The sequence below is a fragment of the Ostrinia nubilalis genome, chromosome 17 (genome assembly GCF_963855985.1).
Source record: "Ostrinia nubilalis chromosome 17, ilOstNubi1.1, whole genome shotgun sequence".
NCBI lineage: Eukaryota > Metazoa > Arthropoda > Insecta > Lepidoptera > Crambidae > Ostrinia > Ostrinia nubilalis.
In genome coordinates this window covers 9509510-9531865 of record NC_087104.1, presented here as the reverse complement: position 1 = coordinate 9531865, position 22356 = coordinate 9509510, and the positions used below count along the sequence as shown (strand labels likewise).

Below are 22356 nucleotides of genomic sequence, written 5' to 3'. Positions count from 1 at the left end.
TATATCGCCATTGTAAACATTTTCAGATAAATTCAGCAACATTAATTTGATCTTTTTAATCCTTAAATTAATTAGACTAGCTACTCGTAGTCTATGTTCATTGTTCGTAGTACAATTCTTATTTACGATACAATACACAATTCAATTTTTGTGTATGTGCTTATCACAATAGTTTTGACTAGTTTTAGTGTTAATGCTAGTGCTAGATGTTATAAAGCTGGTAAATCAACAACCAAACTTATTGATAAATATTGCTTCTCATAGTTAACATAGAATGAACGCTTTTCTGCAGTCTTCAGCTTTCTAAAACGGTTACACGTCTCTGTTAAAATATTTAGCCACTATAGCTTGGCGTTGATAAAATTTAAACGCCTCTGTCACAAAATCAGCAAAAACGTTCACACTTTAGTAGGTATGTGCAAACACTGAGGTGGGGCTACGAAACGAGCGGTGAACGTAAAGTTTGTTATGTTAAAAAATACGGTTTCAGTAGACTGAAAATTTTCAGTAAAGTACATAGTTGGTTTATTAGCGTTACTGAGAAATTATGTTTTGTATTCATAAAATGTAGGTACTTTCCTACAGTTTTGTAGGTACATTCAGCTTGTATTTTAGCTCTTTTTAAATTATTTGAAAATATTTTATAATTCATTGCGCTCAAAAAGAACAACTCTTTGACCAATATCCAAATACTAATGCAGATACTTCTCTATACTTATTGACACACTAGTTGAGCTGTTACTCGTACAATTACTATTACTAGTGTCTGATAAAAATTAATTAGTTAACAGTAAGACAGCCCAGGACCGAGCCGCCTGGAGACGCATGACGCGGAGGGCCGACCCCAAATAAAATGGGAATGGGCCAGGCAAAGTAGTAGTGTCTGATAAAAATATCAGTAAAGAAATATTCATAGCAGAGGGCAACAAAAGAGAATCTTTAGGTGTTGTCGGATTCCTTTTGAGAATGCATCCTAAAAAGGCTAACCTTTTCTTAACCTATATTACACAGGAATCGCTTCAAGGACTTGAAAACTCAACCTCCCGCTGTTTCTCTGGCCCAACTGTTAATTCTATAAGGTCGTTTACCGTGCGGAAACGTTATTCGGCCCGCGTCCCATGTAATGCTATTCTACTACACAGGGTGTGAGCTCTTTTGTGCCCTTTTAACGAAATTAACGTTGTTTCGCCCAGCGGTCGTACGATATTATCAAAGTGTATCGTTTGCCTTCGTAAACATAGCGCGCGCCGCTCTAGTATGTAGTTTCCTGTTTTTAATTCGACTATTTTGTAGGGGTTTAGATATTTTATTATGGTTAAGTTGTTTGATAACAGAATTGTGGGAAGGGTGTGATTTTATGACTTGTTTTTACGAAATATATGTATGTTTACAATATTTCTGGTAATGAAGGTTATCGCGGTTGATGATTTTTTGATACATCACTCACACACTCACATAGTCACTAATAAACAAAATAGTACATTTCTCTGCTGTTTTATGGTAATGGTTTTTGTTATAGTAATAACAACCTTAAATCAACATTGACTTTTTTCCGATTTGAGGGGAGTTGATAGATTTGTTGGATAAGAACTCCTCAGGGTTAATAGATGGTGTTGAAATCCTTTGAAGCATATTCTATTACATGAAACATGATATTTATAATTAGCTGCTGCCGTATTTTAAACTTTGATTAACTACCTACTCCAAATCATATAGGTATTTACTTGTTTACACAATTCAAATTCAAAATGTTATCAGAACTCCAGCCGAGCAATTAAACTCCGTATTGGTTTTGTTACATAGAAAAATAACCAAATTACTAACAAATAAACCTCTCTCAAATAATAGTCGAAGTGTGTCGGCCGAGTTTCCCAATTATTCCCACACAGATTGGGCCGACCACTCGTAATAACCATATACAGGGTGTAAAGGAAATTGGAAATAACTTTTATTCCACGATTATATTGGTAGTAATATTTTCACACAGAAAATGAACATAAAATCTGTAGCGCGCTGTTTCAAGTCACACGAAAGCCAACTAATAACATTTAATCTTCGATATTTTACTATGACGTTGTTTTTACGTACAGTGTTATTTTACATAAAGATTATTAATTTATACTAATGCTCTCTTCCTGGGTTGTCTGGAAGAGATTGCTTCGTAGCGATAGGACAACCAGAACTGTGCCGTTTTAATTTTATGTTGTTTGCGTGATAAAGAGCGTGCTTATGTATTTTATTAAGAATAGATAAGGTTAGAACGTTACAGACAAACTGAAATCGAGAAATAGATAGAGCTACTCGTACTTTCGCTTTTGAACAATTAATTTGGATTGGCTCATTAGCTCACATAGGTCTTACGTAACTTCAGTTACTTAGATAATTCGTTGCTGTTATAACTTGTAGCCCGGTATGAATATATTCACATTCAGTATATTTTTGTTTCGAACAACAGAGCTCAAGCCTCCAATGAATAAATCTGCTCTTTATTAATCATATTCACACCGCAGCAGTCGAAATATCAATCGCCATACACAAACAATTTAGCGATACAAAAAATGTGTTGAATGTTGGTATTTTTGTATGGATTGTACCCGTGTTATCGGGTTTACACAGTACATATCTAAATAGGTCATGATTAGCAATTAAAATGTGTTTTCTGTTGAATAATTGTCAATGTATTGTATGAGTACCATCGAAGGCTTTTAAGCTTCTTTTCTAAGTATATTAAGTAGGTATATCAAGACGCTTATTTGATTTGATTCAATATTAACTATTTATAGTTCTAAAAGTAAAAGTACCTATTATAATACTGTATTTTAACTGTGAAAGTAGGTAGGTAACACTACTCTGATTTACTGACTGTTTGACATCGGACGACCAGTTTATTTATCAGTACCTCTAGTAGGAAAAACTTTCGAGTTCGTTTCGTTGCGTATTCAAAGTGTCATCGAAAAATTTTGTATGAAAAATTAAACAGCGCCCCCTAGGGCGGCTATAATATAGGGGGCGCTGTTTAATTTTTCATACAAAATTTTTCGATGACACTTTGAATACGCAACGAAACGAACTCGAAAGTTTTTCCTACTAGAGGTACTGAAAAGATGTCCATCTATCAAAATAATTCACATAAATAGTGACGCTAATAATGCACCAACTTTAAAGTAATATTATAATATTTTAAACATTACAAGCACATCCTATATCTTTTATAAATCAGCGCTACTATTTCAAACATCTTAGAAGTCACACTGAGAATTCGAAATGCAAATACAACCTCTTCCAGCGGACAGTTTAATAAGGGTTAAGACGTCTGGACGGGGTATTTAAGACCCCACTTCCCCGAAGTCTAGACCACTTGTCCTTCATATTTGCTGGTTCGATATGGCTTTTTATGAATATGATTGGGTAAAGATATTCGTAGAACGATTATGCTATATTTTTCGTGGAACTATTTCGTATAAAAGGATCCCATCAAAAACAATACTTGTCAAAAAAACCAAGTCTCGCAACTCAGTTGTTCTACAGTAAAAAGTTGTGAGATCCGTGTAATACCAAGTCCAGGCCAGGAAATCTTTAACGTTTTACATAAATTATTGACTTGGCCATCGCACTAAATAATTTAATTTACACGTGTTTTCATGCGATGACCAAGTCAATATATTTATGTAAAACGTTAAAGATTTCCTGGCCTGGACTTGGTATTACACGGATCTCACAACTTTTTACTGTAGAACAACTGAGTTGCGAGACTTGGTTTTTTTGACAAGTATTGTTTTTGATGGGATCTCATTTCTTTTTGTATTTTGTAGACAGCAGTTATGTATCTAGAAAACTGGACCGAAATTGAAAAATTTTACTCGACTTGGCGGTTGCACTACCGTGCCCCCAAATATTTTAGTTTTTCCTTGATTCATACACCAAACACTACTTATATTCCAAATTTGAAGCTTCTAGGTCTGCTAGAAGTGCCTTAGAATTTTGATGATCGGTGAGTCAGTCAGTGAGTCAGTGAGTGACAAAATTAAGTAACTTTGACCCGTTATAATTCTTAAACTACTGGTTCAAATTGAATGAAATTTTAAATATACCGTGTCTTTACAATGCCTGCATAGCTAATGAAAATTAAGCCTTCTAGTTTTATCCACAACGAAGTTACAGGCGGTCGAAAATGGCCTGAATTGCTTCGAGAAAAGGATGGTACGGCCGTGCCGCTTTTTTGCTCGACTTGGTGGGGGCACTGCCGTGCCCCCAGATAAGCTTTTATTTTATTGATAGGAAAATCAAGTAATTCGTTATTTTCACTTATACTTTGTTGTAAACGACATCAAATCAGTTATAGTTAAATGACTTTGACTTTTTATTTATAACTCAATTGAGATATTCTAGCCAGATTCAAACTTGTAAATTGGGTGGATTTCAATATTTTACCTATCACTGGATTTTCCTTAATTGATTGGAGAATTTTCTACTTTTGGAACACAAGCTCAACAAAAAGGGGCAAGTAAACTGAAGTTGAGGGACTCTATTGTGATGCATTACTAAGGCTGGGTTGCACCATCTTACTTTAACTTTGACAAACGTCAAAAATCTGTCAAACTCCATACAAAAACCACCGGCTATCGTCAAAGTTACTGTCAAAGTGAGATGGTGCAACTCAGCCTTACTATAAGAACTCGCAACGACATACGAACTATTTCGACCCCCAAGAATCGATACGAAATCTTTTTTTATCACCCGCATTAAACACCACAGAGTTTCAAAAGCGCATTCGGAGTGCCTAATCTTGGCTGTTCCCGAACCCTCCCGATTCCTCATCCTCCCATAGAGGTTTTATTGCTTCTTGCTCTGCTTTACGCCATGACCATTGTCATGTAAATATGATTTGGAAAGAAACGCAAACTTTGGCGGGATGAATATTTCAAATTACTCGAGTTTATGCTAGGGTTGCCATATACAAATTTCTAGAGTCCAGGATACAATAGAATTTTTGTTCAAAGCCAGGCAGGACGCATTAGTTCGAACGTATTATTTGTTAGTCAGACTTTATGAGCTGCTAACTCGTATTTTTCTTTATAGTGGCAACTTGGTTTTTTAGAATATTTAATTAAAAAATCATTACTGTCTATTGAGGTTTATATGTATTAAAATATAGAGCCTTAACTTAATCTTAAATATCTAGAAAGCATAGGTTGCTTTGTGATGAATGAGAGCATGTCTAAAGTAAACAGTACGCTTGGCAACCCTAGTTTATATCATTGTAGGCGTATGACTATACTTATGCGCTTTTTTATGATCACGAGTTGAGGTGTAAAGAAAGAAGTTATTTCGTGAGTTGGAATTACTCTTGGTGACGTTACTCCAGACCAATACCTACTTAGATTTCAATTTTTTTCCAAATCAAATAACTTTACCCAAATTGGTGTACCTACAATTGTGTGACGAATTTCGTTGAGGTAAATATTTGATTTAAATAAAAATTCATGTATCTATGGAGCTAGCATGTGTTCCTGTTTAGAAAACTAGAATTGATGTAGCCTTACATTCAGACAAAAATAAATCCTATTCCGTATTCTGTAAGGACAGATTCCCTTGCCTCTACGACAGAACAGGTGACATTTAGGGCCAAAAAATATATCTGTGGCAATGTAAACATAATAGTGCTGTATGCAGAAATAACACCGGTCGGGCAGATGTGTCGCGGGCGGCGTGCCACTTTTCTAGTGGTGGGACAAGGTTTGAATATCGATGGTTTGCGAAAAGTGTTGATAATTGGCCCTGACAACAACTTTAATTGATAATGATTATGAGTAGCTACCTAAAATATAATTACATTGATACTGTCCTTAAATGGACAATATTGATATCACAATGTTGTCTTTTGTGGCGCTTGTACGAGTACAAGAAGTGTACAGTGTAGCTCTTGACCAAAAAAACAGTGACAACTTTCTTGCGCTCCAAAAGGTCGGTGCATGAAAGACAACACTTAAAACCAATGTGATAAGCAGCTGTAACTTTTCTAGTTTTAGTTTAGACTGTTTTTGTTATATTTTGCTTAAAAACAAAGTGTTGTTTATTTTCAACTGAATAATAATCATTGTGATAAATTCTGAATAAGGTCTTTTCAAGAACCGAGAAAAATACCTCGACATATCGACTTCGACACTATCACATCTCTTCAGCGTAATAAAATGGCGACTGTAGGCCGGCGGGCGCGAGGGGTGTTTTTAAGTCGTCTTGCCTCCATCCAAACACAAGCCAAAAATCTTTATAAATGCAAACGAGACCGCGCTATACCACACCAACGGGTGCGAGGGAGTCGGTGCTAGTGCATTCGAGTTAGCACTGCGGTCTTAGTAGATACAGCACGTTCATACTGTGGTTCGGAGTACGTACAGGAACTTCCCAACGAATTGGAGTGAAGTTGAAAAACAAATAACTAAGTATCTCATTTGAATGTATAACTTTAGTCTTTTAAAATGAAATGGGTGTTAGCACGTAAATCCGGATATTTATGTTAACGGCCTGCAAGGTAAATGTATTCCGCGGTTAATAGGTTTTAAATTACCAAGACAGGTTTTTCTCGGGAAATATTTTGGGGTCCCTGGGGGCTAATAAACAGTATTTTTTAAGATTTATGGGCAAGGCTAGACATTACTGCAGGTGGTTAACTTTTACAGGCGTTTAAGGGTTAAACGTTGTTTGAGCGGTCTTTGTTTTAAATTAGATTGCAGTGTTATTGTTGATTATATTTTGATTAAACTAAAAGGGTACAAATGGGGTACTTTTTGTTTAATTGCACTAAATCTTAGGTGTTTTCTTTTTCATCTTCAGAGGAAAATACTTGCTAAATTGGTATTGATGAAGTTTTGTCTTTGAAAATTCACTTTTTTGATGGAGAGTCTCCATTAATTTAATTTATCGATTATGTTAGGTTAGTGCTATACTACAGTCACAATTCAAATTCGCGGACTTGAAGAAAACTTCAGTCTGACTGATTAATGTTGTCTCTACTTTCTCTACTTCAATAATAAATAACACTTTCAGCAAAAATATTATCATTTTCTAGACAAAAAGAAAAACATTTTTCCATGATACATTTCTTAATTCATTCCACTACTGTAACTTACTGGCAACCTTGACCTTCTGTGCTCGACTACATTTTACTCCAGAACCTCTCGGGGAACTAATAATTTCAATCTAGAAGTCCCAGGAGGTACCCTGAGCATCAATATTTATGACAGTAACAAGGTAGGATTCGTCCTCCAGGTACTCACCTGGAGGACGAATAATTTTCCTCTCTTAGTAATAAATAGGTTGTAATATTAAATATTCAAGTATTTTTATAAAATCGCACGCCTTTGGGACGTGGCCATAATGAAATGTTACGTTCGTGCTTAGAATGGCATCAATTGAGATGAATCTAGATAATATACTAATTTAAGATCTTAACTATGTGAATTACTCGTATTTGATAGTTATGCTCTTATTTAGTTTTGATTTGACTCAATTACTACCAATTAGACTGTTTTTAGGGTTTCTATATTTTAACACGTTTGCTGCCACGTTATATGCAAGAAAATTTGGACATGAATAAATTGTTCAATATTTTTTTATGTTAACCTTGCATAGAGTAGAGGAGCGTTAATCAAGACTGTGTGGCTCGAGTGCTTTGCTTGGTATTAAAACAATAAATAACAGGACTTAAATTGTCACATTTCTATAATAAAAAAAAATGTAAAAAGTCACTCACCTGCCGCCGACGAGCAGATAGTTTCCATCTCTTAATAATAATCTGAAGTAGTCTGTGTGTGTTTCGTTCCCCAAAAACTTGTGCGTGTCGTCCACTCCTGTAACAACAAACAATACTTTAGAATTCAGTCAAACATTAAATTTTTAAATCAGCATTAACATTAAAAAACAATTAAATTATGCTGATTTTATTTATTTGTTTTCAACGTCATCACAGTCATCGATCAAAGTCAACGTCAAAAGTAAAAAATAAATAATTATAGTATTTCACCACTTAGGTGACTACAATTTATAAATCTATATTTTTATTTTATTTCAGATTTTCAGTACAATATTAGCGCAGCAAGACGGCGACGACGTGTTAATTTTTTAAAATAATTTTTAATACGGTAAAATAAGTAAGTAGTTGTGTTTAGGGAGAAATAAGAATTCTTGTAATCTAGAACTAAACTCAGCATAATAATATCTGAATATGAATGGAGTTTGAAGGTTCATTGAAGTAAAAAAAGTCTATTTGTTTGGAAAATACATTGGGGTATTCTTGATAGAGGGTCCTCAGCCATTGTTCATATTTATTTAGGTTTCAGCAACTCGATAATTGAGAGATATAGTTTTCTAATATCATTATTATCTTTTTAGCTTTTTGTTTACAAAGAATAAGTTTTTTCTAAACTAGATCGTGTTTAGAATTGAGTTAGGTATACTTGACAAACGAAAAGGTTAATAAAGGTAAGTTTATAAATCTTCGTAGACATTATGACAATTGTTTTAAAAACGACACGCGTTTTTGTAAAAACGCGTTAAAAATGGCGAATATTATTCAGATATATTTGTGTTTTCCCACCTCACTTCGTAAAGTACGAGTAGGTAAATTAAAAGAGCTGTGTACCGATTCCTTCAATTGACCCTCAAAAGGGGAAGGCTTAAACTTCTGTCTAAATGAGGTCTGAAATACGGGTTTAGCCCTCATTAAATCCCTTTTGTGAGTTAGTCTTTTGACATTTGACTCCTATTTTTCCCGCTGAATAAATGTACACTTTACACCCTTGAACCAAGGTGCCTTTTCGCCTGTGAAACCGAACGCTTTGTGATAAGATAACAACGTTTTTGCTTTGGAATCGCGTGTTTTATTTGAGGACGATTCTATTTCAATTGTTAAGCCTTTGTATCGAGGAATTAGAATACTTACTTTCCTGGAAGTTGGAGGTTTGCGAGAGTTGTTCTTTATAAAGTACTTAGCGTTAGCTATTCTAGTCTAGCAAAAAATCTATTTTGCCAGCCCATTATTCTCAGAGATTTTTTGACGTAGGTAAAGAAAAAGGCCTAGTTTTTTTAGTAGACGGTTCCATGTTAAAAATGATACTTAAGAGTATGACTGTATTTTATTCGATCAGGATTCTCCACGAACACCTTTTGTAAGTTTCTGATTTTTATGTCTTATTTACGGGACGTTTCTTGTGCAAAAGAGTTAGCTGATGTACAGACAACAGCATATTAAGCTAACCACGAGGCATCTTAATGGCTGTCATTTTAAACTGAATTGTCTGATGTGCTTTTGCATTGTCAGCTAAAGTTAAAGTCTTAAACACACTGTGTACTTTTTGCCTCGCTCGCTAATGGCACGTCTAGACATGCGGACTTGTTGTAATCTAATTGTGACGTCTAATGTAAAGACGCTAGCACATCAAGCTTAACACTGCGGGATCTTACGCAGTTGTAATAGAAGCTACTTTGCAAAAAAAATGTACAGTCTGTACTTGCTGTTTTCTCTTAGTTTTGGTTTGCACTAGGAGAATGTACGCTAAGTTATTTCACAAAATTGAATCGAATTGGTTAGTCCTTCAATGAGGTTAGAATATTAGACACAAGTATGAGACATTTTAAGTTATTCTGATTTTATTCATAAATTATCTTAAGTTAAATATCATTTGAGTAAGGTTACTTAAAATCTTATAAGGTTACTTAATTAATAAAGGGAGAAATACATATTCAAAGACCCCTTCATCTCTAACCTACGCTGTGCTTGAGAGGGTCCATAATCGCTCCTACAAAAAAACAATGTATATGGAGCTTTCATATAAGGTAAAGCAATAAATTAGTGATTACTGAGTACAGTTCCTACATTCTTCACAAGCTTTAGAGCCTGGCGAACTTTATATTAAACTTATGTTCAAACATAGTAGAATTTGCAGTCAAATCTAAAATATCCCAACATGATGACGCTCTTAAATCAAAATAATCAAATAAAGCAATTCCAACGTCCACGGATGCATATAAATGTCTGATAAAGAACATTTCGCATGATCAAAGGGCTCGGTTATGCATGAAACAATATTCGTAAAACCTACAAAGTTTCCTGTTTGGAAATATGTGCAAAAAGTCCAAAAGATAAAGGCAACAGTTTATTTAACGATTCCGTATGTTTTTTACGTACTCTATGAAGAACAAAAAAAATTATAAAAATGTACTTTGTAAAAAACAAAAGTTGCAGTAATTATGTGTAGTGCAGATTAAATTAAATCAACAAAACCCAGATAAGGAGTTTAAGTTATAACTATTTTCTTAAAATCCTGAGCTAAGCTAAATATTTGCAACCACTGAGAGATAAGAATAATTCTGCAACCTCCACGTGACTATACTGATAATATTTGTAGAATACCTAAATATCTAAAGAGAAAGTGTAAAATTTAAATATTCAGGTTCAGAAGAAGAAAGAAACATTGGATTAGCTTGATAACCTCTCCCGAAAACACCATTTATAAGTAGTGGTTGTTTTGACTTTAAAATTATTATTTACCTACATTACCATTTAAACTCGTAATTACTAGTTTAAAGAAATTAAAAATATTTAAAGAATATTATTTTCTAATAAGCCAAGGACTTTTGAAATGAACGTTTTATTATTAAAACTAGCGTCGTACAAAGGTAAAATGGAGATAGTGAGTTATTTATACGTTCTGGGACATCCTGTATATCGATGGGTGTCATCACAGCATAATAATAAAAGGCTAAAGTACTCGATAAGGGCCGGAGGACCGTGGACCCACGTCGTTGAGAATAAGTCGACAAGTCAAAGAGGAGGCGTGTAGATAAAAATAAGTAACAAAGCCTTCTTACGTCGATGTATAGTTCAGTTTAGTAATACTATACTTTGTGTGTAAGTAAAGTAAGTAAGCGTGTGCAAAGTAATTTGCTATTCGTAGCATTTGTTTAGTGCTGCAACACGTTGGGCGCCAAGTTTTTCCCGCAGGTTAAATACTTTTGCTATTTTAATATTTACTATACAATTAGTATAGATTGTGTGATGCCTTGTACCTAGGTAATTTAATAAAGAATTCAGTTAAACACAGTCTTCAAGTAATTTGTTTCACAAGACAGAAAAGTGGCTTGTAAGAGATTTTACGCTCACTTTTCTGAAAAAAAAAAAGTATTTAAAACTTGGTTCAAACTTAAGTATAGGTTCAAGTTAGTAATTTATACTTGAGAATCGTTTCCAAATAGCACCATAAAATAAATTAAACTTGTTTAAGTTGCCCCAACCAGGCATCAAACCAAACCACAACCCAACTGCCCTGCAACCGCACAAAGCATCGCATAACAAAAGAAATGAAACAAATAAAATATGGACAATAAAGTTAAGTGGCGCCCCCTAATCGAGCTCGGTGGGTATTCAAAAACTAATTACCGTGACGTCATTAAAATGTATGCTACGATCCGCTGCAAATTAACGGGGGTAGGAGGGTTATTTTTTAAATTGGCACACGGATTTTATAACATAGAGAAATTATACCTACCGTTTAATATTTATGTAAGACCGTGTGTTTACCGTAAAGCATGATATATGGTTTTAGCACATTGCGGTTCGCAGTGAAAAGGTCAAATTCATTCAAAAACACAAAACTAAAATGATGAGTGCGTTTTATTTATTTTTTGTCGTTTAAAGATGGATGTAGACAGATTTATTAACACAAAAAAAAACTAAGTAAAATGAGTTTGAAAAATTGAGTTTGATATAAAAAAAGTCTATTTCAGACGGTTTAAAATTTGCCCCTTATTGACATGCCACAGCTCATAACTTTAATACCACCCTCGACTAATCTAAACTCACACATGAAACACCATGTCAATTGCCATGCAGTGCGCAGTGCATACGGTCCCAGCGGGGCCGTTCGGTCAGCGGGGCAGTGTGCACCCCGCTTTACAATTACATAAATCTACCAAAAAGCTAATTAAAACGAGAATGTGTATAGCATGTTTTATAAAACATTCGAGTTTTTAATTAAAAGGTCACGCTGATTAATGACATGCCGAAAATTAAAAAGTTTTTATTTATTAAAGCGCAATATGTTATGTAAAGGGTCTAAATATCTAGATTTTAAATCGGAATCTAGATTTGGGTATTTTTTTGGTAATTAATTGGCATTGTTTGGTGCCTATTAAGTAAGATAGGTATACATAAGTACGCTATAGATGTTAATCTGCTAATAAGCCTGAATTCAGTTGCCCAAGTCTTATTTAATTAAGGACTTAAAACAAATAATAGAACTGATTGCAAAACTAAGTATGAACGAGTTGAATAAGTCTCTACTTACCATGCTATTTTAAATTGAATATCATTTCATTGCTTGGCTGCAAAACATGCGAGTTAAAATATTTTCAGCACGTAAATCTCTTCGAAGTACGGACGAAGGCACATCGAGCTAAATATTGTAACATCTTATGTGATTGTGATAGGTGCGTTTTTTCAACAAAAATGCGTAACCCTGTGCTCGACTGTACATCTACAACACTACTGGATGCCAGCAAAATGGCGCCCGTACACGACCGACCTTGTATTATTCGACCGTACATTTTCAGATGCATGTTGAGCAAAATGTATTTTGTTGTTGATGAATTTGCGAAATCTCTACATTACTTGTTGGATTTAAATTTATGGATGGTACGAAGATTTATTTACGGTTATCATGATTAACTGTTTTTATTGCTGTAGATTATTGAAAAATGGCACCAAATCACATAAATTACATACTAAAATTGGAAATTATAGCTCTACATTAGAGTTTATCAATCTGAGATTCGTTGACCACGTGGAAATCTTGGGTCTGTAAGTACATCTTAGGGGGTCTCCTATAAAAAATAACTTGATGGTTCTAATCGGCTTACATCATTGTGTTCGGTAACTTTCGTTTTTGTTACCCGTTTCTAACATATTAGGTAGGTACTTATAATATCTAAAGATGAAAATAGGCATGGTTTTTACTCCTTTTTAGGTGCTACGTCAATTGCGAGCGATACAATTTGTCGCCGAGCTAAAGAAACTTCGATAAAAACGCGCGCCGCCATCTTAGGCTTACAGTTGGGAACTTCTGACGCAATTGATAACCTGGCTTATGAGTGTTTGTGACTGTGACGTCATTGCATTTGATACCATCTTTTATCAGTACAATATACTATCCTACTAATATAATAACACAAATAATAATAATAATGGATGGTAATATTAAACTCTTTCCCGAAAACTACTGCGAGATTTTATCTGGTCAATATTAACGTTGTCACACCTAAACCATTGTTTGAATTTTGGTTATAGAGACAGATTTAACCCTAGTGAAGAGTAAGATAAATAATAAATATTGAAAAAGATTTCAAGGTGTTAGGAAATAAAGTTTTCTATTGGGATAAATATTTTGAAGTAGAGTTCTTTTTTAAGGTTAATGTGAAATATTCTCATTCCTGTTACATAAAAATATAGGTACAGTGATGCACTATAGAAATGTGAAATCGACAGCGCGGACATAATGTCGTAGTCTTTACTTGTTTTCATAAAACATTGTGATATGCTAATAAATAAAGGTATTATTAATTACTTAATACCCCACCCTTGAGATTTTCAGTTAGTCAGCAAAACCTTATAGTTTCCCTGCCCATTACTCTTAATTAAAATAAAGTTAAAACTAACACTATTTCACCACCAACAACTTCTAATGTGTTCTAGCACGTGGTGATAGGGTTTAAAATTGTATGATCTAAACTACCCTTGACCTAGACTAGTGGCGACCTCTAACGGGTGCCGTAATGAGAGTTGATAATTAGTTTTAAAATAACCGAAACTCGATTATATAACTCCGCAAAAGTTTGGCAGTAATTTTAACCATGTGCTTTTAACTGGTATAGTTGTGATTGAATAATTTTACTGCAGTCAGAATTATTAGAATAAAAAGTTGACTTTGCCAAAGTTCTAAGTTTTGTAGACTTCATAAAATAGTGCTGTATTTTGTTCAATATTTAATTATGAAATAACAACGTTAAATTGATTCTGAGAACGTCTGTTCAGTGGTGTATCAACAGCACCTCTTAATGAAATAAAAAAAAAACTTCTATTGACTTTGAACCTTATGATTTGATTAGGGTATAAAGTTCATAATTTGAATTTCCATAGTAGCTTTCGCTTTACATAAAGTTTAGAAACCACTGATATTAGTCGAACATACGAAAAATATATCATTTGCCAGAAATACTAAAACTACAAGGACTAAAACTGAAAATTCCAGACTTCCCTTGTAAACACCCTGTATAGTTCCAGCTTAATGTTTTATTTGTGAGTTAGTGCTAACAACGCGGTCAGGCTGTCAGGAAGTACCTAAATTAGATCTCAGATAGTTGCCATGATGCACTCGCTTTATCTGCGGAAATTAACTTCACCCACCCTGTATGAGTTAAGAGTTAGCAAGGAGTTTTTTCTTGGAAGCACGTTCGCTTGAAATATGTTTTATGCATGTTTTTATTATATTAATTTTATTTTGCCGCAACCAACAGAATCGAATCCGCAAAGTTCGAATTGTATTTTCGATATTCTTTGCGACAGTCGTTTTATTAAACAGCATGTTATTTATTATATTAATTAAATACCACAAAAGGTCAGATACAAATATTTTTTAAGTTTGATTGTTTATGATAATACTAAGAAAAGTAGAAGAAAACTTTTGTATAGGTATAACCTTTGGAACAGTTCTGAAAGTTTAATATAAGATTTATTTTTATTTTAGTTCTGAAAGTTGTTTTTCAGGCCGCCTATCTTCAGATGTTTTAAAGGTTTCTAAGATTATAATAGTTTTGTACTAACTACATAGAAAATTTCATAGTTAAAGAAGACTTCCATAAAAAGAATCTTAGAAACTTCAGAACCTTAAAAAAGGTACCAGCTTTAACATCCTTGACCGAGTTTTCATCAGAACGAATTGCAGTCTCAAGAAAAAGCCGAAAGAATGACCGGATTGGCCTCAATTACGAACTCTGATCGCCGCGACAGGAGTTAAAACTTTTTTCACTGTTCGAAGTCGAACACGCATCGCGGAGGAAATCTTTCTTCGCGAATTCTTCGGCCATACTTGAGAATGTTTTATGGGTTGCTCAGGGCGCAACGAGATTATTTACGGGGAAGCTGAGGAGATAACTCGTTTTATGGTAGCTGATATTGTTGCTTATCATTTTGTTAGTGGTTACACGGTATTTGGACCGTGACGTATGGGATATTTTAATGTAACTTTAGAGTAAACAAAAATAGAAGATGTGAATATAACTGACTTTCAGTCGTTTATATCTTGTATCAGTAATTATTAGTACTTATTAATACGTACTATTACTTCTTTGACCATCCTCATTTAACGAGATTCTGGTCACTTTTGGGTATGCGTATAACTCCATAGCTCTATAATAATTTGTACATTTGTAAAAAAATACTGAGGTAATTAATACGTTTATAATGAAAGTCACTTTATTGACCCCGTAATGTATCGACTGACTAATTAGGTGTCGCTAAACATGTTTGCACAATAATATCGGGTTACAAAGTTTGTTTACGAGCCGCTGAGCCCTTTGGTCTGGCTCGTACGCCTGCCCAAAAATAACATATCGGTTACACCCAATTTGTGCTTAGAATGTGTGTTAATAAGAACGTGTTGTTTTTAACGCTATCACCTAACGATATATGAACAATTTATGTTAGGAACGTAAAGATTTTTTAATTTTATGATTATTGTTTAAGGTTTAAGTCACAATTAATTAAAGGGTTTAGAATTATTATAGGTAGAATATTAACCTAATTTAAAATAATAACCATGATTTTTGTAACTGAGAAATAGGGTCAATAATCCTATTGTAGAGCTAGCAAAACGAGTCCTATGCTCAAAACATGATGCAATAAAATAGGCTGACGTTCAGAAGCTGATAAGTCGCGGACCCTCCCACCCTCCACTAATGTCAAGACAGGACCCCTCTTACGCATTAAATCAGCAACACGCCTTACAAGGTATTGTCCCGTTGTCATGCATTCAAGTATTGTTCACCCCCTAGCAATATAATTGAAAAAGAAACCAAGCTTTTCTATTGTTCATAATATACCTACCTCCTCTCCTGATCACCTCTCGTACTAGTACTACTACAGGTACTACTCATAGGATATCAATTAAAATGACTATTTTTCAGTAAGTAGTATTTTTGCGGTGAAAATACCTTCGCAATATCTATTATTATTTTTACAAAATTTTGTGGCTCAGAATGTTTTTTTGTATTCTTAAACACGTTAATATGAAGTAGATTTTCATTCTTTTTTTTACAAAATTGTAAAGTTTCATAATGAAATTCAAAAAATAGCATCTGAACAGTCAAGAGGTCAAGAAATTATTTTGAGGTGTTAGTTATTTGTTACCCTTTATCTAGGTGTGAGTGACTTATCAAATGACAAAGCAATTTATTATTTTTGTACAAGTTTTCTGACCTTACATTTGTGTAAATGGTAACAATACATTACATAATACTCTGATCATTATTATATATTGATCCTAGGGTGGATTTCAGCGATCACCTTTAAGGGCACCTCGGTTTTTCGGGATATTGTGTTGTAAAAAGGCGATAACGTACGAGCGTCGTTACCATGGGATCGCCATGAGCATTAAGCCTAACGAGGTCGGGTACAAAGTGTCCTGCCGACAATAGGTGCCTTTACCTTACAGAGCTGACATATTGTCCCTTTCAGATAATTTGTCCGTGAAGGTATCTTGCAGTTATTCCCTTTTACAGGGTATCTTCGTACTTTTGTAGGGAAGCGGGGACTTGCTATTCCCAAGTTAATACTCACTTGTGACTATATTTTTTAAGCAATTTGGGAATCAGCTTTTTGTCATATATAAAGAATTTTCCATTGTTATGTAATATGTTAAAGAAAGGATTAAGAGAGACGTTTTAATGTGGGTTGGCTTATAATAAAGGTTGGGAATGTACCAAAAACCTGCGCCAAAAGAATGTCTTTGTATGAAATCACTTTGTCACTTTTTAAAATATGCCAAACATCTGCTTACTTCAAACAGACTGAAGTGAATTTCGCTGTTTCACTGAGGTATTTGGGGAATATTCTTTTGCAAAAAGCACTAGTAATGTTATTTAAAATTTTCAGCTCGGAGGTAAAAGGTATGAAATGTTAATGTACTCGGTCCATTATTGTTAGCTTTTTGAAAATAACTCCTCTGTGTTGTAGTGGTGAGTCCACTTGTCTCAGGCCCAGAAATCCCGGGTTCGACGGCTTCGTATTAGGTAATAACTTATTATTAGTTCGTCTGACTGGCTGGCAGCCACCATCTAAGTCACCATAACAACAATGATTCTTTGTTGTGTGTCAATTGCATGTAAGATAGCTAGTTCGCTGTCACCATCGGCCTGATCATAACTTTCTACCGCGTAAAATGCAGGCCAAGACCTTCTCCATTGTAGTTAAAAAACTTCTTCGTTCGTTTGATTAAACTTTAGCACCAACTCTAAGCAATCTGGAATACATAACTGATGCAACCGCGTGCGCACTTCCTAATGAAGACAGATACAAACTAAACTAGTTCCCGTTTTTATATTGTTCCCTTCAAGAAACTCGCGTAACAAGATTTTAACGATAATATAGTGGGTTAGCGTTCTTTGCTATCTTGTTTGCGGGTTGTATTAGTTTTTCCTGACAATTTGGGCCATTAAGCTTGTTTATGCTCTCATTTGAGATGCGAAGGTTTTGGGGCCAATTCTGGGGTTAATTAACTGCTAGGTATATTTATAGGGAAGAGTACTATGGTCTCCTCTGAAGGAATATATCTCATCTACTTTTACAGTCATAGAATTACTACTCTAGGTGAATTTATAGCTCATTTAGCTAGAAGTGGATTTACTAAATAGTCCATCGGACGACATTCAACATGGCGTCGTCTGGGCGTCGTCGGCAGCCTTTGGACTTTGAGCTACTGCCACTATTACTATAGCCTTATGCTATGGTAAAAGGTTAATGTTTATATTACTGTATGTCAACATAAAATTGTGAACCCCGTCAGTCTATAACGTAACTAGATTTCAATCTAACCTTCCGTTAGTTTATAACCTTACGCGTTACTATAAATAGCTACGACTGACTTTACTCCCTGGTGACATTGAGGTTTGAGTTCTCCAAAATAACATGCGCTAATTGCATTACTCTAGTCTAAACCTAGAAACGATTTACTAAAAGCGTAACTAAATCTAGATTGGCTCGATTTACTACTTGTCTCTATGTGCCATTTGGTGAGTACCTGCTTTGAGCGTACATGTATCTTGATACAGTTTATCCTGCCATTAGCCAAGGGTTTGATACACACGGTTTTGCGGTTCATCGAACATTTTCAACTTTTTACGTAAATAAGAAAGCATTTTTATGCATAACAAGGCAGATATTTGACCACAATCGCACAACTCTACTAGGTCTGTATCGTAATCGTGTGTTTCATTTGATACCTCATAATATTTGAATAAATTATTTTTTTAAAGTTCCTAAAGCGGAGTGTTCTTGAATCGTGTACGCACGGGATAAGTTCTACTGTAACACTGTGTCTGAACCACGGTCTGAACTGTGTGTCTGAAATTTACGTATGTTAAGCTTCGTACAGAAACTGAATAAAGAGCCCAAGTTAAGCAGATACTTAGTTTTCTCAAGACTATTTTTATGGCGCAGGACAAGGCATTTGACTAACTATCGTTAAGTGAGATGCAGCTTAAGGGTTATACCTCTTGTTTTGAGGATGTCTGGATTATGTGTTCGGGAAAGACATCAGCAGGCAGCTAATTTCAGTCCTTAGCTGTGACTGTTTAATAGTTGATGAAAGTTAATGAAAGTTCATAAAAATAAATTAGGTTAAACTCGTATGCTGGCAAATCCACCTGGCAGTATTGCTCATTAGACGGATCTGGTTCTTGCAGAGCCGAGTTTAGACAGAGCCAATTATTAAACTTAAGTGCAGCGAAGGGTTTCAATTCACTTCACGAGCTACCTCAGCTAAATTCTGTGCTGCTCCGACACAGTACACTTTTGGTAGGTAAGTTTATGTGAGAAAGATATTTTAAGAGGTATAAATCTTGTTACACATCTTTTAGGCAAATATTGGTATCGTGTCTATTTAATTGTAAAAACAATTAAACAGACTGTAGGGACTTTCATTCCCCTTCTGTAGTGTCAAGTAACATTAATAGCCACAAATATCACACAGGTGTTACACTGGTTTTACAAGAGCAATTAAAACACAATTTCCTCTAATGTTATTATTAAAGAATGAAGCATACGGGAATAAACGAAGTCTTTTCATACGTTTGTTATGTAGTATACTTACAGCAAACAATATTTCAGTAAGTAGGTAAGTACCAGGATAAAAGTTTTAGAAATGAAATATTAAAATAGTCCAAAATTATTACGCTTGAAACATAATGTTTTTAATAAGTCATTATGTACCGAGCTCCTTAAAAGCCTCATTAACTCATTGAGCAAACATTTTATAAATATACCGTACAAAATTCTCATTCTCAAGTGATTTGTTTCCCGTTCAGAAATTTCATGAGAATTCCCCTGGCTTCTCTGGGGACCTTTGAGTATATTTTAAGATTAATTTATCCATCGATCGGTCCTTTTGTGAGCTTATCGTAACGACCTCCCAGCTCCTTGGGCTTTAGCTTACAAAACGTGAAGCTCGCCACGGTACGGTAGGTACGAAAATATTGGGTTTCCCATTTATAAAATATCGTATGAATTATTTATTGTCATGTCCTAGTAGACCGTTTCATTTCTTTTTAAGAGTTCTAATTACACATTAAGAAAACGCAAGGAGTTTATTACGTACGAGTAGGTCGAAATGAAGTTTAGCGTAAATTGTATAGGATTTTTTATGTAAACGGAATGCTGTAAAGGTTTAGGTAATGGTGACAAAGTTTCTTGCCACTTCTAGCCATCAATTCCTCATTTTGCCGACATTTGGTAGATCGAATTTCAAGGGGTCTTTTAGAAGAATAAATCTTTGTTTTTATGGCCAAGCAATTATTATCTTCTGCAGTCGTAAAACATATCAACTGTTTGCTTGTTTACGAATTATTTAATGTAAACATTATACCTACTGCACTTCAAATACTGGTATTAGGTACTAGCGGTATAAAGTACTTATCTCAGGTCATAATTCTTGCGACCAAGTGTGCTGTGCCAAGTGGCTAGCTGTCGGGCGAAATTGATCGAGGTTGGCCCAACGTTGGGCGGCGAGACATCGATATCTGTCGGTTGGCCAACCAACGTATCTACCTACCTACTATATCTGTGATCATACTATACCTAGATACTGATAATGTCAAAGTTGTTACTGAGTTTGTTGCGGCGCTTCTTTTTAGCACTTGCCAAATGTTGGTCTCGAAGTGCTGGTAGGGTAAAAAGATTAATGAGACTCATTAAGAGCAAAATATTTGACGATTTGTAAGCCTATTTATAGTCTACTCTATACAAATAAAGAAATTTTGACTTCGACTTTGACTTTGTTGGTTTACCTCGATGTTCTTATAATTTCTTTTGTAAATGGCAAAGAATTCTTTGCCTTACTTAGATTCTAAGTAGACCTTGCAAATTCTTATCGTACGTATCGTGTTGGTAGGTCCTGCATTGTTTAACCTCTATAGACTTAAGTAGTTTAAGGTTTAGCACTCTTTAAAGTCATTATGGGATCTTAAGCAGTTGTAATAAGAATGAATTTACAACAAAAATGGCTAATCTGATTTGCTCTCGTCTGTACTTTAATATGAACCAATATTCTTGAATTAAGAACCTATTAGGTTTAATTTTAAGAGTCACAATCCCTAAAATATTCGTGAAAAATTTTCTTTAAACATCCAGGTGAAATTATAAATCATCAATGTGATTCAATGGCCTTTTTATTGGCGCTCTGTCAGGTGGACGAATTTATAGCGTTCCCAATGTACGGAATGAACGTTTCGGACGTCAAAACGTTAATTTACGTTGCCGTGCGATGCAACGTGACGTGTCAGAGATTAAAGGGCTCTTTGGGTTGACAGCTGATACTTGTTCAGAATGATTTTTAAAATGTAACTAGGTAGGTACTATAGTCGTTGCAATTCACGAAGGCGAGTGAGCTTACATGTGTGGTGGCTCGCTACCTACTGTTCGTCTTTCAAAAGTATTGATAGACATTACACTATTGTGTTTTCAATTAAAAGCTGATTTTTCAATCGTCGGATTACTTTTAACTGACTAACTAATAAGTTTGGCACATTGACAGTTTCAGTATGAAAAATATGTCAAAATGACAAGTTTATTCTTCAGTTAAAAGATATCTGCTGATGATTGAAAAATCAGCCCTAAGTGAAAGGGAAATAGTAACACTTATTTTTATCCAAGGATTTAATGGTTTGATTGTATTGTTTTTAGTAACTATTTTTGTCAGGTTAACCTGTCATAAAATGTTGAATTTCATAAACAGATTTTCAGTTTCTGAAAATTTTTCAGATTGATGGTTATGTTCAAAGTAATTTGAGAGTAATTTTATTCAGAAAGCTTTGTTCGCGGCCGTAGTTAGTGTTAAAATAACTTTAAAAAATTGGCCGTCCATTCAAGTTAGCATTGTTAAATACACTTTCTGCTACTATCGATCTTGTAACTACTGGCTAATACACTTTCTGCTACTATCGATCTTGTAACCAAATTAAGGACAAACATTGACGAGAAGCGAATTGCTCTTGGCGTTTTCATTGACCTGAAAAAGGCTTTTGACACCATAAGTCATGACCTGCTCCTACAAAAACTATATAAAATCGGACTCAGAGGAAGTGCTCTGGCTATTTTTCGGTCTTATTTAACAAACAGACACCAAATTGTTAAGATTAACGACGTTCAAAGTACACCTCAGCCAATTACATTCGGAGTACCTCAGGGATCCATCCTGGGGCCGTTATTGTTCTTAATATACATAAACAACATCAATGACATTGGTCTGAAAGGTGACATTACAATATACGCGGATGACACAAGTCTTTTTTACTTCGGCACCAAAATAAACCCAATTATTCAAGAGGCACAAAAAGACTTAGACTCACTCAATTCTTGGTTGCAATCAAATTTACTTACGATCAATGTATCTAAAACAAATTTTATCATTTTTAGTGCCAAAAACAAAGAAATCGAAAATCACCCAGCTTTAACCATTAACGACGAACACTTGACCAGAATATACTCAGAAAGGTACCTTGGACTAATACTTGACAATCGCTTAACATGGCAGC

At 34.7% G+C, this 22356-nt stretch overlaps 1 protein-coding gene across 1 annotated transcript in view; it reads right to left on the bottom strand.

Annotated features, from left to right (window-relative positions):
* Positions 1-22356, bottom strand: part of LOC135080028 (semaphorin-1A) — a 451301-nt gene that overhangs the window by 50072 nt on the left and 378873 nt on the right. The window contains exon 2 of the mRNA XM_063974699.1: positions 7754-7850. Coding sequence (XP_063830769.1) covers positions 7754-7850 — 97 coding nt within the window. The remainder of the gene's footprint in view (positions 1-7753; positions 7851-22356) is intronic.